The following is a 14,732-nucleotide window of genomic DNA, read 5'->3' on the forward strand; positions in this document are numbered from 1 at the left end:
TGAAACTTAAAGGCGGAATACATAGACAACCCCTTAAACTAGTTTATATTTTTCATTTAGACACTTTAACTGAGACAATGACCTATTGGACACCTGAACTATATTCAAATGTGTCAATTAAACACAAGTTGAACATTCTATAAACAAACAAGAGCGTGTGCAAACACGCATTTAACGTGACAAATGCAACCAATAAAAAAAATGACATGTCAATACATCCTCACTTTTTTCTCTATCTCCCCGTCTGTTCCCTAATCTCTCTCAGATAAGACACATTACTGCTCATCCCTTCTAATTCTTCTTAACCTTCATCCTTTTCGCATTTTTATCTCCAAAAAATCGTAGAGGGCTATCAGATGTTGGTTAGGACAAAGAGGTACAGAAAAGTAGACGAAGATTTGGCCGGAAAAAGACGGCGAATTCTTTTTTCGACTAGAGAAATTTAAATTATTAAAATACACAGTTCCCAGAGATTTGACTAATTATCCACCGTCGATGTCTTTCTTAACAATTGCTTCAATTATTTTCTAATGAATGGTAGTAATCGGATAAGAACATAATATGCATCTCTTAAGAACTTATCACTCGCTGTTGGAGTCAGATTATGCGGCGAAACATGACTTGTGAACCTGGGCTGAGTGTTTTGGGTGATTCTTGTTGTTTATCATGTTCCTTTTTTAAAAAAAAATTTCCCTGTTTGCACTCATTGTGGCTTGCAGAAAAACGGATCTTGCGGGATAGATTGGGTTCCGGCCAAAAATATTTTCTCATTTATCGTCTATTCTATCACTTTACTTTTCTTTAGTTTTTCAGATTTTTCCAGTCGCAAAGACTTTATTTGTTTGGGAACGTCAAAAATGTCATCCATTCCGCACCTAACTTTGGGTGTGAAACACATGCGATGACAGGTAAGCAATGAGTGTCTAATAGGTACACTTCCAATAGAGTTTAGGGTTCGATAGGTCATTGTCTAAGTTGGAGTGCCTAGATAGAAAATTTGGACTAGTTAGGGGCTATTTATGTATTCTGCCAAAATTAAAAGGAGCAATTTGTAATTGTGGTCATATCTCAAGGATGTTCTGAAATTTATCTTATCCCAAAGGACCAACATGAGAAAAAGAAGTGGGAAATATCTTTTGCAAACCACAGCAAAACCCAACAAAACCATGGTGGCAGTTGCTTCACAGTGAGAGCAGAGAACCAAAACAAGATGTTTATCACTCATCTTCCTAAACTCCATTCCCACTTCTCCATTTTCTGCCCAAAACCCAAGATTCTCATCACCTCCACACTCTTATCCAAATCCAAAACAACCCCATTTTCCCATTTTTCATCAGTTACAGCAGCAGCCAACACACTCCTCCAAAGCCCAGATTCACAAACCAAGAATTTGGAACTTGAAGATGCTCAAGAACAAAATACCCACATAGAAATTTCAGTTGAAAAGCTATTTGTTCCACCTGATACTGATATTTCTTCTGGTTCAAGGCCCTTGAGTGCTAGGATTTTAAAAGGGTCAAATATTGTGCTTAGCAAATATGCTGGGGATGCTCAAGTGGAGCAAGCCGAGTTTGTGAAGAGCAGTGTGGAGACTGAGGAATGTCCCTCTGATGGAAAGCCTGAGTTTGCTCTTGTTGGGAGGTCCAATGTGGGCAAATCTTCTTTGCTTAACTCGCTTGTGAAGCGTAAAAGGCTTGCTCTTACTTCCAAGAAACCAGGTTTTCATACGTTCTTTGCTTGAAACCTTTTGTAAAATGGCTGTAAATTCGATAACGTGTGATTCTTGATTGTAGAAAAGATGTGATCTTTGAGGGTTCTTTGGTTCATTAAAAATAATTTTTCCGAGTATAGCTAAGATATTAGGTTTCACTTGATAGAGAAATTTCTGATTTCATTGTTGATTACACATTTACATGTATGTGTGGCTTCAGCATTATGGTTAAAACTTTTGTAGAATGACTATTAATTTGATGAAGTGTGATTCTTGATTGTAGAAAAGATGTGAGTTTTGAGGGTGCCTTGGTTCATTAAAGATAGATTTTTGAGTATAGCTAAAATAGTAGGTCTCAGTTGATGGAAAGTTGACAGAACCATCAAGAAGATGTGGTAGTTGATCCCGGCAAGTATATTTTGGTGTATTTGGACAGAAAAGAATCGCAAATGCTTTGATGGCATATCAAGTCCCTGAAAGCAAAGTGCCTTAGGAATCTATATAACTGGAGCAACCTTTCCCCCCGTAAATGAATGAATTCCATTTCTAGATTTTATTAGCTCTTTGACTTTGGCTTGATTGCCAACCTTAGGTTTTTGGTGCTTTTGGTTAGCTTCCTGACTAGAACTGTATTTTTGTGTAATGAAGCTAACCAACCTCTTTTGTAAAGTTTTTGCATTTTCTTGATGCCAGTAATACAACATCTTACTTCATCAAAAAAGATCTTCACTTGATGTTGACAGAAATTTTGGAACTTTTCATAATTGATTACATGTTTGTGTGGCTTCAGCATTATGATTAACTTCTCATAAGGTAAAATTTGTATGGATTACGAATCATATAGACTTTCGAAAACTTAATAAGGTAACAGGGGTAGCAGTAAGGATTGGGATAACATAAAGAAGAACAAATCAATTAAAGTGGCTATCAACAAGTTCAAAGCAATTAAATTATTTGAAAGCGAGCTTGGGGAAGATATGAACACCTTAGTTAAAGGGATTCCAGGCGACCATCAAATCTTTATTAAGGGAGATCTAAAAGGTCATGTCGATAAAGATAGTTGTCAACTATGTTGCTCGGACTCTCTGAAAATATCGATGGATAAGTGTCGGATCCTCCATAAATAGTGTATTTTTGGAGGATCCGACACGGGTGCGGGCAACTGTTTTGGAGAGTCCGTGCAACATAGGTTGTCGAAGAGACAATTAAGTAAATAAAGTGTGCTCTCTCTAGTAGTATAAGCTTTTAGATGATATGGTCATACACTTCAACCTGGTATGAGAGCAGGCAGAGGTCTGGGATTCGAGTCTCACCGCCGCCATTATAATAAATGACTTTTCATGTGCTTGGCAAATGCAAAAAATGAATGAAGCCGGCACATGGGGGGCGTGCTTTAAGAGACAATTAAGTAAATAAAGTGTGCTTTTTCTAATAGCTTATGCTTTTAGATGAGATAGTCACACTTCAACAATAATGACCAAGTACACGAGATATGGTTATGGCATTAGGAACGATGAAGGAAAGGCTATCCTAAAGTTCGCTTTAGCTTATGATTTTTTGTAACTAACACATAATTTAACCAAAAAAAAAAATATTCGCCCCTAAACATTTAGAGTTAGGTTAACCATAGTCAAAATGGCTTTATTCTTAACCGAAGACGTTATAGTGTTATAATTCTGTATTGCTGTAATAAACAATTAAACTTTTTGGAAAAACAAAACAAAAAGTTAGTAATACTTGTTTAACGAAATAAATTCTGGAAAAAACAGTATAGGAATAAATCGAGCCCACTGAATACACAGTGTGTCCTTAAGGAAATTATTCCCCTCAAGTACCCGAGGTGCTGGAATATATCCTCCCAGGATAGAACAATTTAACTCACCGGAGTGTTGGTACCAAAACGCCGGTGAACAGCGAGCCACTCGAAGGCTGTAAAACACACTGGAATTTTTGTTGCAGAAGAAGAAGAAGAAGCTCAGAAAATTTCGTAAGGAAAGATTCTGGGATTCAAACTCTATTTATAGAGTTGCTGGCATTGTTTCTGAAAAGGTTTGCAACCTTTCAGAAATAGCCATGGCTGTTGGAATAGGGTTGTTTGAAATATTGCGGAAAAAATATATTTAAAATAATCCGGGAAAGAAAACGGGCCTGACCGAACCGAGTCGCGGGTCATGGGTTATTCCGGATTGAATTTTTCGTTAATTATTTAATTAATTAATTAAATAATTGAAAGGAATTTTGTCCAAAAAGATTAATCAATCAATCGATCTTTGACCAAATCCAAATCCTAATCCGAATCCGAAGCCGAGCCGAGCGAGCGACAACGACGACGGCGCGAGGCTTGCCTTTTTCTTAACTCTTTAAGAGTTAGAAGGAGAGCAATTATATATATACCCATCAAAAGCCTTTTCTTCCTCCGATATGGGACAATGTCCCTTTGCCAAGGGAAACTCAAATATTTCATTTTCCCTCCATTTCTCATTCACCCTCTTTAAGCTACACAAGCTTAAAATCCCAACAATCCCCCACATGAATGGGGAATGGCTATAAAATAAAGGAATGCATGGACGCGTGTGTGTTTTACATGCAAGAATTAATTGCATCTGGATAAGTAGGTTTCCCTTTGAACTTTCCGTAGTGAACTTATATCGGATATACTCGGTCAATCGGTAGATTTGATATCTTTGAACCGTCGAGCTTTGTTGTATACCTAGACAACATAAGTCACACAATCAATCCTTAACCATCTATGGTTCTCACGGTTGTGTTCGTTTCAGCCATGAACACCGCCTGGTTTCATGAGTGCTTAGAGAATGGGCCTTTACTTTCATTCCCTTGAAGCGGCTTACACTTCACACTCACATAGGTGATTTCTAAACGTGTAATCCTGTAGACACACTATCTGGTCATATCCTGCCAGACTTAGCAAATCATTAAAAACCTTTAAGCTTTGTTGACTCATCAAAAAGCCTTAATGCTTTACCTCGATTTCTGAACATTGTCTTCATCACGAGAATGGGTTGAGTTATTTGACAATGTTGAACCGTCATTCATAATTTTGTTTGATCTCTTTGAACCTAGCTCGTGGGATCTCCAGTCTGCTAGGTAGAGTTACCGTCATGATGACTTGTCCTAGACCTTAACCCCATTCCCTTTGATGATCTTTCAACTGCCTCTCTAGATAGGTCTTTTGTAAGTGGATCCGAAACGTTATCTCTTGACTTTATGTAGTCAATTGTGATAACACCACTAGAGAGTAGTTGTCTAACGGTATTGTGTCTCCGTCGTATATGACGAGATTTTCCGTTATACATAACGCTCCCTGCCCTGCCTATTGCCGCTTGACTATCACAATGTATACAAATAGGTGCCAAAGGTTTGGGCCAAAATGGAATATCTTCCAAGAAATTCCGGAGCCATTCAGCTTCTTCACCGGCCTTATCTAAAGCTATGAGTTCAGATTCCATTGTAGAACGGGCGATGCACGTTTGTTTGGATGATTTCCAAGACACTGCTCCACCCCCAATTGTGAAAACATATCCACTCGTGGATTTAACTTCAGATGATCCAGTGATCCAATTTGCATCACTATATCCCTCGATCACGGAGGGATATTTGTTATAATGCAAAGCGTAATTTTGGGTATGTTTGAGATACCCCAAAACTCGTTTCATTGCCATCCAATGTATGTGATTGGGATTACTTGTAAACCGACTCAGTTTACTAATAGCACATGCTATATCTGGTCGTGTACAATTCATGATATATATCAAACTTCCCAATACTCTTGCATAATCCAGTTGTGAGTCACTTTCACCTTCATTCTTTTGAAGTGCATAACTCATGTCAATTGGAGTCTTGGCAATTTTGAAATCCAAATACTTGAACTTGTCAAGTACCTTTTCAATGTAGTGAGACTGTGATAATGCTAGACCTTGTGGAGTCTTGTGAATTCTGATTCCTAAGATCACATCAGCAACTCCTAAGTCTTTCATATCGAATTTGCTAGCCAACATGCGCTTAGTAGCATTTATATCTGCCATGTTTTTGCTCATTATCAACATGTCATCAACATATAAACAAACAATGACTTCATGACCTGGAGTGTTTTTAATGTAAACACATTTGTCGCACTCGTTGATTTTAAACCCACTTGCCAACATTGTTTGGTCAAATTTGGCATGCCATTGTTTGGGTGCTTGTTTAAGTCCATAAAGTGACTTAACAAGTTTGCACACTTTCTTTTCTTTACCAGTTACCACAAAACCCTCAGGTTGTTCCATGTAAATCTCTTCCTCTAATTCTCCATTTAAGAAAGCTGTTTTAACATCCATTTGATGGATTTCAAGACCATACACGGCCGCTAGTGCCACTAACACCCTAATAGATGTTATCCTCGTTACTGGCGAGTAAGTGTCAAAGTAATCAAGGCCTTCCTTTTGTCTATAACCTTTGACAACAAGTCTTGCCTTATATTTGTCAATAGTGCCATCAGCTTTCACTTTCCGTTTAAAGATCTATTTCGAACCTAAAGGCTTATTTCCCGGAGGAAGATCTATCAATTCCCATGTATGATTATCCAAAATTGATTGAATCTCACTATTGACTGCCTCTTTCCAAAACGCTGAATCAGAAGATTGACATAGCTGCTTTAAAAGTTTGAGGCTCATTTTCAAGCAAGAATGTCACAAAATCTGGTCCAAAGGAAGTAGATGTTCTTTGACGTTTGCTACGCCTTGGATCTTCTATACTTGGAGTATTTTCCTTTGGTTCTTCCCGAGGTCGTTTAGGTCTTTCACTTAACGACTCACATTCAGTTTTATACGGATAGATGCTTTCAAAGAATTCAGCATTATCTGATTCCATTACCGTATTAACGTGAATTTCGGGATTATCGGATTTATGAACTAAAAACTGACATGCTTTACTGTTTGTAGCATATCCAATGAAAACGCAATCAACAGTTTTTGGTCCGATTTTAACCCTTTTAGGTAAAGGAACTTGTACCTTTGCTAGACACCCCCACACTTTGAAATATTTCAAGTTGGGTTTTCTACATTCCATTTTTCATATGGAATAGATTGCGTTTTGTTGTGGGGTACTCTGTTGAGTATTCGGTTAGCTGTAAGGATAGCTTCGCCCCACAAACTCTGCGGTAATCCGGAACTTATTAATAAAGAATTCATCATTTCCTTTAATGTCCGATTTTTCCTTTCCGCAATTCCATTGGATTGAGGTGTGTAAGGTGCAGTAGTTTGATGGATAATTTCATATTCCGAACATATTTCTGCAAATGGAAATTCATATTCTCCACCCCTATCACTTCTAATCATTTTGATCTTTTTATTCAATTGATTCTCCACTTCATTCTTGTATTGCTTAAATGCTTCAATTGCTTCATCCTTACTATTAAGCAAATAAACATAACAATATCGAGTGCAGTCCTCAATAAAAGTAATAAAATACTTTTTCCCACCTCGAGATGGTGTCGACTTCATATCACAAATGTCAGTATGAATTAAGTCTAAAGGATTTGAATTCCTTTCAATAGACTTATAAGGATGTTTTACAAACTTAGACTCAACACATATTTGACATTTTGATTTATTACACTCGAATTTAAGCAACACTTGTAAATTAATTAACTTCCGCAAGGTTTTGTAATTGACATGTCCTAAACGAATATGCCATAAATCATTTGACTCCAATAAATAAGAAGAAGCTGCAATTTTATTCATACTGTCAACAACCATTACATTTAGTTTGAAGAGGCCCTCTGTGAGGTAGCCCTTTCCAACATACATTTCATTCTTGCTTACAACAACTTTATCAGAAACAAATACACATTTGAATCCATTCTTAACAAGCAAAGAAGTAGAAACTAAATTCTTCCTAATAGTAGGAACATGAAGAACGTTGTTGAGCGTTAACACCTTGCCGGAAGTCATCTTCAGGAATATCTTCCCATAACCTTCAATCTTGGCTGTTGCAGTATTTCCCATGGAAAACTCTTCTTCGGGACCAGCAGTAGAGTAAGTCGCAAATGCTTCCTTGACAGCACAAACATGTCGAGTGGCTCCAGAGTCAATCCACCACTCCTTCGGATTTCCAACTAGGTTGCATTCCGAAAGCATTGCACACAGATCATCAATGTCATCATTCTTCTCCACTATGTTGCCTGTCCCTTCTTCTTATACTTTTTCGGGAGACGACAATCAGGGGCTTTGTGACCGATTTTTCCACAATTGTAGCAGCTGCCCTTGAATTTCTTTTTGTTCTGCTCCTTAGTCTGTCCAGAAGACCTCTTTCTCTTCTTACTTTTTGGAGCAGTCTCCTCAACGATATTAGCTCCCATGATCGTTGAATTTCCACGAGACTTCTTCTCGGCTGTTTTGTTGTCTTCCTCAATCTTGAGACGAATCACAAGATCTTCCAACTTCATTTCTTTGCGCTTGTGCTTAAGATAGTTCTTGAAATCTCTCCACGAAGGAGGCAATTTTTCAATCATTGCAGCCACTTGAAATGCTTCATTCACGACCATACCTTCAGCAATTAGGTCATGAAAAATAAGTTGAAGCTCCTGAACTTGGGTTCCAACAGTTTTACTGTCTATCATTTTATAGTCTAGAAATTTGGCAACCACGAACTTCTTCAAGCATGCATCTTCAGTCTTGTACATCTTCTCAAGTACGTCCCATAATTCTTTCGAAGTATTCATCGCACTGTACACATTGTACAAGTCATCCTCTAAAGCACTTAAGATATAGCCTTTACAAAGAAAATCTGCCTGCTTCCACGCCTCAACAATCATGAATTTCTCGTTGTCCGGCATGTACGCAGCAGGCACTGGAGGTTCTTCACTAGTGAATTTTTGCATACCAAGTGTGGTAAGCCAGAAGAACACCCTTGGCTGCCATCCTTTGAAGTTGGCTCCGGAAAATTTCCCCGGTTTCTCTGCCGGTGGAACAACAGTCCGGCTTGACAAGGCTATCGTCGTTGCTGCAATATTCGCAGAAGAATTTCCGTTATCAATTGCCATTTCTCAGTGTAAACAACAGAAGAGTTCAATTAATGGCAAAATCAAAACAGTAAACAATACTGTTATTAACAAAAACAGTATGTATAATAAATAAAACCGAAGTTTTTATATACTGTTTCACAGAAAAACGATGAAGTTTTTATGTTCTTCAAATCGTTTTATGAATTTCAATACTCTGATGAAGTTTTTTATATCTTCAAATCAGAATAGTAAAATTCAGAAGGAGTAGAAAACCACACAGGTTTTAATCTCCACAAACAAAATACAGAATATAATAAAATAATTTCCTTAAGAATGTTATAATTCTGTATTGCTGTAATAAACAATTAAACTTTTTGGAAAAACAAAACAGAAAGTTAGTAATACTTGTTTAACGAGATAAATTCTGGAAAAAAACAGTATAGGAATAAATCGAGCCCACTGAATACACAGTGTGTCCTTAAGGAAATTATTCCCCTAAAGTACCCGAGGTGCTGGAATATATCCTCCCAGGATAGAACGATTTAACTCACCGGAGTATTGGTACCAAAACGCCGGTGAACAGCGAGCCACTCGAAGGCTGTAAAACACACTGGAATTTTTGTTGCAGAAGAAGAAGAAGAAGCTCAGAAAATTTCGTAAGGAAAGATTCTAGGATTCAAACTCTATTTATAGAGTTGCTGACATTGTTTCTGAAAAGGTTTGCAACCTTTCAGAAACAGCCATGGCTGTTGGAAAAGGGTTGTTTGAAATATTGCGGGAAAAATGTATTTAAAATAATCCGGGAAAGAAACGGGCCTGACCGAACCGAGTCGCGGGTCATGGGTTATTCCGGATTGAATTTTTGAATTTTTCGTTAATTATTTAATTAATTAATTAAATAATTGAAATGAATTTTGTCCAAAAAGATTAATCAATCAATCGATCTTTGACCAAATCCAAATCCGAATCCGAAGTCGAAGCCGAGCGAGCGACGACGACGATGGCGCGAGGCTTGCCTTTTTCTTAACTCTTTAAGAGCTAGAAGAAGAACAATTATATATATACCCATCAAAAACCTTTTCTTCCTCCGATATGGGACAATGTCCCTTTGCCAAGGGAAACTCAAATATTTCATTTTCCATCCATTTCTCATTCACCCTCTTTAAGCTATACAAGCTTAAAATCCCAATATATAGAACATATAAGGACCGTATAGTTATACCAGAAGAAGTGATGACCACCTAACATAGGTTGGTGGTCTTGGATGTAAAACGCGAGGCGAGAGTGAGAGTGAGAAAGGAGACAACTTGCAAGTAATTGACAATTCAGTGGTGGGCATTAAAAGGCGCTAACTAGTTAGCATTTCAAGAAAAACTACGGGAGGAGGGAGCATGGGTCTTAGAGGGGGATTTTGACATCCTATGGGAAGAAATGTCAGGTTCAATTAAAAGAGTAGCAAACAAAGTGTTAGGTGTCTCTAAAGGTATAGGACCTCAACCTCAAGAATCTTGGGGTGGAATGAGAAGGTGCAAAGATATAGGAAGTTGCCAAACGCAAAAGATAGAGAAGCCTTTGAAGAGTACAAGAGAGATAAGAGGGAGGCTTAAAATACTAGTAAAGCTCGAGTGAGATACCGATCACAAGAAAGAAAAAGCTCGCAGAGAAGCCCTAGATGGCTTTAATCAAAAGCTAGGGACGTAATTGGGGAGAAAGAAATGTTTAAACTGACGCGACTAAGAGAGAAGAAAAGTAAGGACTTAACTCAGGCGAAGTGTAAAAAATGATTCTCAACAAGTATTGACAGAAGATAATGAGATCCAGGAGAGATAAAGGGGCTATTTTGATAAATTTATTTAACTCAAACCCCGATAACAACATTCTAGATCTCCAAACATTTGTGCACGATAGAACATTAGCTACACTTGTAGAATTAGGCCAACAGAGGTAAGGATGCTATGAAATATATGAGGATTAGAAAAGCTTATGGTGCAAATGGTATCCCCATAGAGGTTTGGAAGAGTCCTGGAAAGGTTGGAGTAGGATAGCTTACCAAACTATTTACTGAAAAGTGGTAGGATGCCCGATGGGTGGAGAAAGAGTACCCTGATTTTACTTTATAAAAATAAAGGAGCATTGAAGTTGTGCAAACCTAAGTTGCTCGGACATGGGTGCGGGTGTCCGATACGGGTGCGGATCTAGAGGTCAGTCCTTCGAGATGTAAATTATAAGATTCGGGGATACGGATCCTACTATGGATACGGGTGCGGGGATCCGGCTAAAAATAATTCAAAAAAATAAAAATATGAAAATATCTCTTAATTATGAGAAATTTTGTGGAATACTTACGTATAGCTTGTAAAGTGTGGATTTCTTTTTTATTCTCAAGTTGTAGATAAGTGAAAGATTGATTTCCTAGATAAGGATCTGATTTCGGGAATCAAATTGTATCTTGTTTCGAATTTTTTCGTCTTCCGTGGTAAAAGTACCCAAATTTGTTTGACCAGATCCGGTACGGATCCCATACCCACACCCATACTAGTGTCATGTCGACAGGGGTGCCGTGTCGGAGCAACTTAGGTGCAAACTATCATGACATGAAACTTATGAGTCATACGGTGAAACTCTGGGGAAGAGTGATAGTTAGTAGACTTAGGGACACTGTAAGAGTGACAGAGAACCAATCTAGATTTATGCCCTATAGATCTACAATGGAATGAGGAGTCTATATTTTTGCTAAGGAGATTGATTGAAGTTTAACGTGAGAGGAAGAAAGATATGCATGTGGTGTTCAATGACTTATAAAAGGCATATGATACAGGAGAAAGATTCAGTGCAGTTCCAGCAGTTTTTATCTCATTCTTTCATCAGATTTCCTTTAAGTGCCTTTGCCATTCTCCAATATCATTAGCTGACATTCCAGTGTGAGAGCTGAGCAACTGTTTTAGAGTTTCCTGGTATACTACTTGATAAATGGTCCTCGTACCGCTCATCAAAGACCACAAGCACACTGTTCTGTCTTTACCTATCTCAATTTTACTAGATTTTTCAGCTTTGTGCTGCATGCCAATTCTTCCTGGTGGCTAGAAACTGCCAGCTCCTTCTCTTGCTTTATTAACTCGAGTGAAATTGTATAGGTTCTAAGTTTTTGTTTCCATTAAGGTGTGGTAAATACGACGTGGTTAATATGATTTGTTTAGCAACTCAGTACATGGAAATTTTGATAGTACATGCTATTTCATTCTTTCTGATAAATTTGATTTCCTGTAAGTGCTCTCTATGTTTAGATAGGCAAGCAAAATTTTCTGGGGGACTTGAATGAAAGTAAATTGTTTTTCTTTTATATGTAAAATTAAATCCGACCTGCAGCTACTGAAGCTCTGATATTTTCACCTTTCAAGAATTTCTTTACAAATCTGCAATAAGAAACCGTCTAAGTAAGCCTGTTCTTCTATCTAATTGCAGGGAAGACACAATGCATCAATCATTTCCGGATCAACGATAGCTGGTACCTTGTAGATTTACCAGGCTACGGGTATGTACTTCACTGCAGAATGTTTTAAAAAAGTTGTGTATACTTTTCCTGCAGCATTCGAAAGACTACTGTGAAATGTGATGCTCACATTCTGGCCTTGCCGATGCATTTTTATGATAGCTTATCCGATGGCTTTCTATAGTTGCATATTGAATAAGTAATTATTATCCCCAGTAGCTTGAGAAGTGAGAACTCCCTACTCTATCATTCTAGGTCTTTCAGAAATGTTGGCTAAATTCACATATAGGAATTTTATTTCATGAAGAGGAAAATCATGATTGCTTCTGTTTGTTAGAAACTGTGAATCAGGACCTTGCATGATGCTGCGATTTTGGATTAGAGACTATTGTTAAAACATTGACCTGAACTGAACAATTACTCATCATATTCTGAGAGCTTGATGCAAGGTTTTAGCCAGCTTGACTAGGTTTAGCAAGCTATCGAAGAGACAGAAGAAGATGTTCATAAATGCTTGAGCACCAAGCGGACATGTTCTTTAGAGCGACTTCATGCAACTGTTGAATTCCCTCTCTTCTGTGAATCCAATTCAAAACAAATTATTGTGCTCGGACTTTGTTTTGTATCTATTTTCACGATAATCAACTTCTCTACACCCCCTGTCTCTTAGTCTCTTCCAATCATATTTTTGCAAATTTCACTGTCTTTATCACTCTCTCAAATAACATTGGAATAATCTTCTCCTTTTGGTGCCTCAAATTGATATCGTTAACGTTATATGCTTTCCGTGTGCCATCTCCGTCTTCTATGACATTTTTAATAGTACTTGCATATTCAAGATCAAATACTGAACTTTTGTTAATACTGAAGGTATGCAGCTGCGCCACATGAAGTACGGACAGATTGGGCTAAGTTCACCAAAGATTATTTCCTAAACCGGCCAACCCTTGTCTCAGTCTTCCTCCTCATAGATGCTAGCATCCCTGCAAAAAAGATTGATCTTGAGTATGCAAGTTGGTTGGGACAGAATCAGGTGATTCAGTTTAAATTATCTCCATTCCGATTTTATGAACAATGAAGTTGTAAGATCACATCATGTGAATATGAGGCCTCCTTTTGCCATGTGCTCAACATTTCAAGTTCTGAATTCTTTATGTTGTTCCTTGTTTGCCTTTGCACTTTCTGTGTGATTGTATGAAGTATTATTTTTAAACTTTCTACTCCAAGACCATACCTCATTATACTCAATATTAGAGGAAAATGGATTACTCCCTTACTTTGGATATCATTTTGCCCCCACCTAAGCAATCAATTCAGAAACCGCTGACCAATTTGGTTTTTGAAAAAAATATTGATGTTTTTCTGTTTATTTATGAAGACGCTTTTCTAAATTTTGTGTTGTATCGTGGGTGCTCTTTTTCAGATCCCAATGACACTAGTTTTCACCAAGTGTGATAAGCGGAAAAAGAAGAAAAATGGAGGGAGAAGGCCTGAAGAGAACTTGCAGGATTTTCTAAAGTTGATACAGAAGTTCTTCCAAACTGTACCACCTTGGATTATGACGAGTAGTGTCACCAACCAAGGTCGAGACGAGATACTGTTGCACATGTCTCAGCTGCGAAACTATTGGCTCAAGCATTGAGTTGGGAACTATTGGCTCAAGCATTGAGTTGGCAGCATATGCTTAATAGGTCCTGTGACTCTAAATTTTGTCCAACATCTCTACACTAACCAGTATTGGCAACTATTCACAGAAGAGAGTCATAAGTGGAGGTTAAGCGCAAGGGCGTGCAGGTTGCCTTGGAACTTAGAAGCCTGAGTTACTGGAATAAAGGGGACAAAAGAGCCTAGTGGTGGCTGCTTTAATCAATTCTTGTTATTGTTATGCCTTCTTACAACTAGTTATCCTTCTCGCATTCCTGGTCAGAGAGCCTGGCACTAGGGACACTCAAAATGAGAATGCCCAAGCAACAAGATTGTCACTCTTTGTATATAGCTCTCTTTTTCTTTGACCCATGTAATGTATGCTTTGCCAATGAAATGGACCAATAGAAATGCTGGCAATATTTATTTCGTGACTTGCTAATAAATGTCTTTTGATCTTTTTATACCTAGCGTCTATCATATTACAATTGTATAGCATGAAAAGTTCTTAAGAAATGGACAAAACGGAATGTTCTTGAAGGTTTGGACCAAAGTTAATTTGCTTGAGTTCTGTCCTCCTGATTCTGAACAAGGTGGATATAACAATATATAGAGTACAATTTAATCGCAGCGAGGTGAGGAAGAAACCAACAAACATTTCGCGTTGCCCACAATAAATCTAACAATATTCTTTTAATTGTACCAAAATAAGTAGGCGCTTGAACATAAGAATTGTAAAATTCGAAAAAATGGTAAAAAAACTTTTCAAATGAAAATGGTATTTGAAATTTAAAATAGTATTTGAACATAAATTTCAGTTTCAATTTAGGTTGTTTTTGAAGTTTCGTGAGTGATTTTAGTGAAAATTTTGAAAAATAACATTTTGT

The 14,732-nt window shown here is 37.6% G+C and overlaps 1 protein-coding gene across 1 annotated transcript; it reads left to right on the forward strand.

The window, feature by feature from the left end:
* Nucleotides 1-1,080: 1,080 nt before the first annotated feature.
* LOC107784203 (GTP-binding protein At2g22870-like) lies at nt 1,081-14,309 on the forward strand. Its single transcript, XM_075245453.1, has 4 exons — nt 1,081-1,718; nt 12,174-12,243; nt 13,072-13,234; nt 13,625-14,309. The coding sequence occupies exons 1-4, from the start codon at nt 1,211-1,213 to the stop codon at nt 13,841-13,843; spliced, it is 960 nt and encodes a 319-aa protein (XP_075101554.1). The 5' UTR covers nt 1,081-1,210; the 3' UTR covers nt 13,844-14,309.
* Nucleotides 14,310-14,732: the final 423 nt, after the last annotated feature.

The sequence above is a fragment of the Nicotiana tabacum genome, chromosome 23 (assembly GCF_000715075.1).
Source record: "Nicotiana tabacum cultivar K326 chromosome 23, ASM71507v2, whole genome shotgun sequence".
Taxonomy (NCBI): Eukaryota; Viridiplantae; Streptophyta; class Magnoliopsida; order Solanales; family Solanaceae; genus Nicotiana; species Nicotiana tabacum.

Bases quoted from the DNA above. Each gene is read 5' to 3' on its own strand.
- LOC107784203 (XM_075245453.1), top strand. From the start codon at position 1,211: ATGTTTATCACTCATCTTCCTAAACTCCATTCCCACTTCTCCATTTTC. The intron at 1,719-12,173 runs GTTTTCATACGT...ATCTAATTGCAG, and splicing joins TCTTACTTCCAAGAAACCAG to GGAAGACACAATGCATCAAT. The intron at 13,235-13,624 runs GTGATTCAGTTT...GCTCTTTTTCAG, and splicing joins GTTGGTTGGGACAGAATCAG to ATCCCAATGACACTAGTTTT.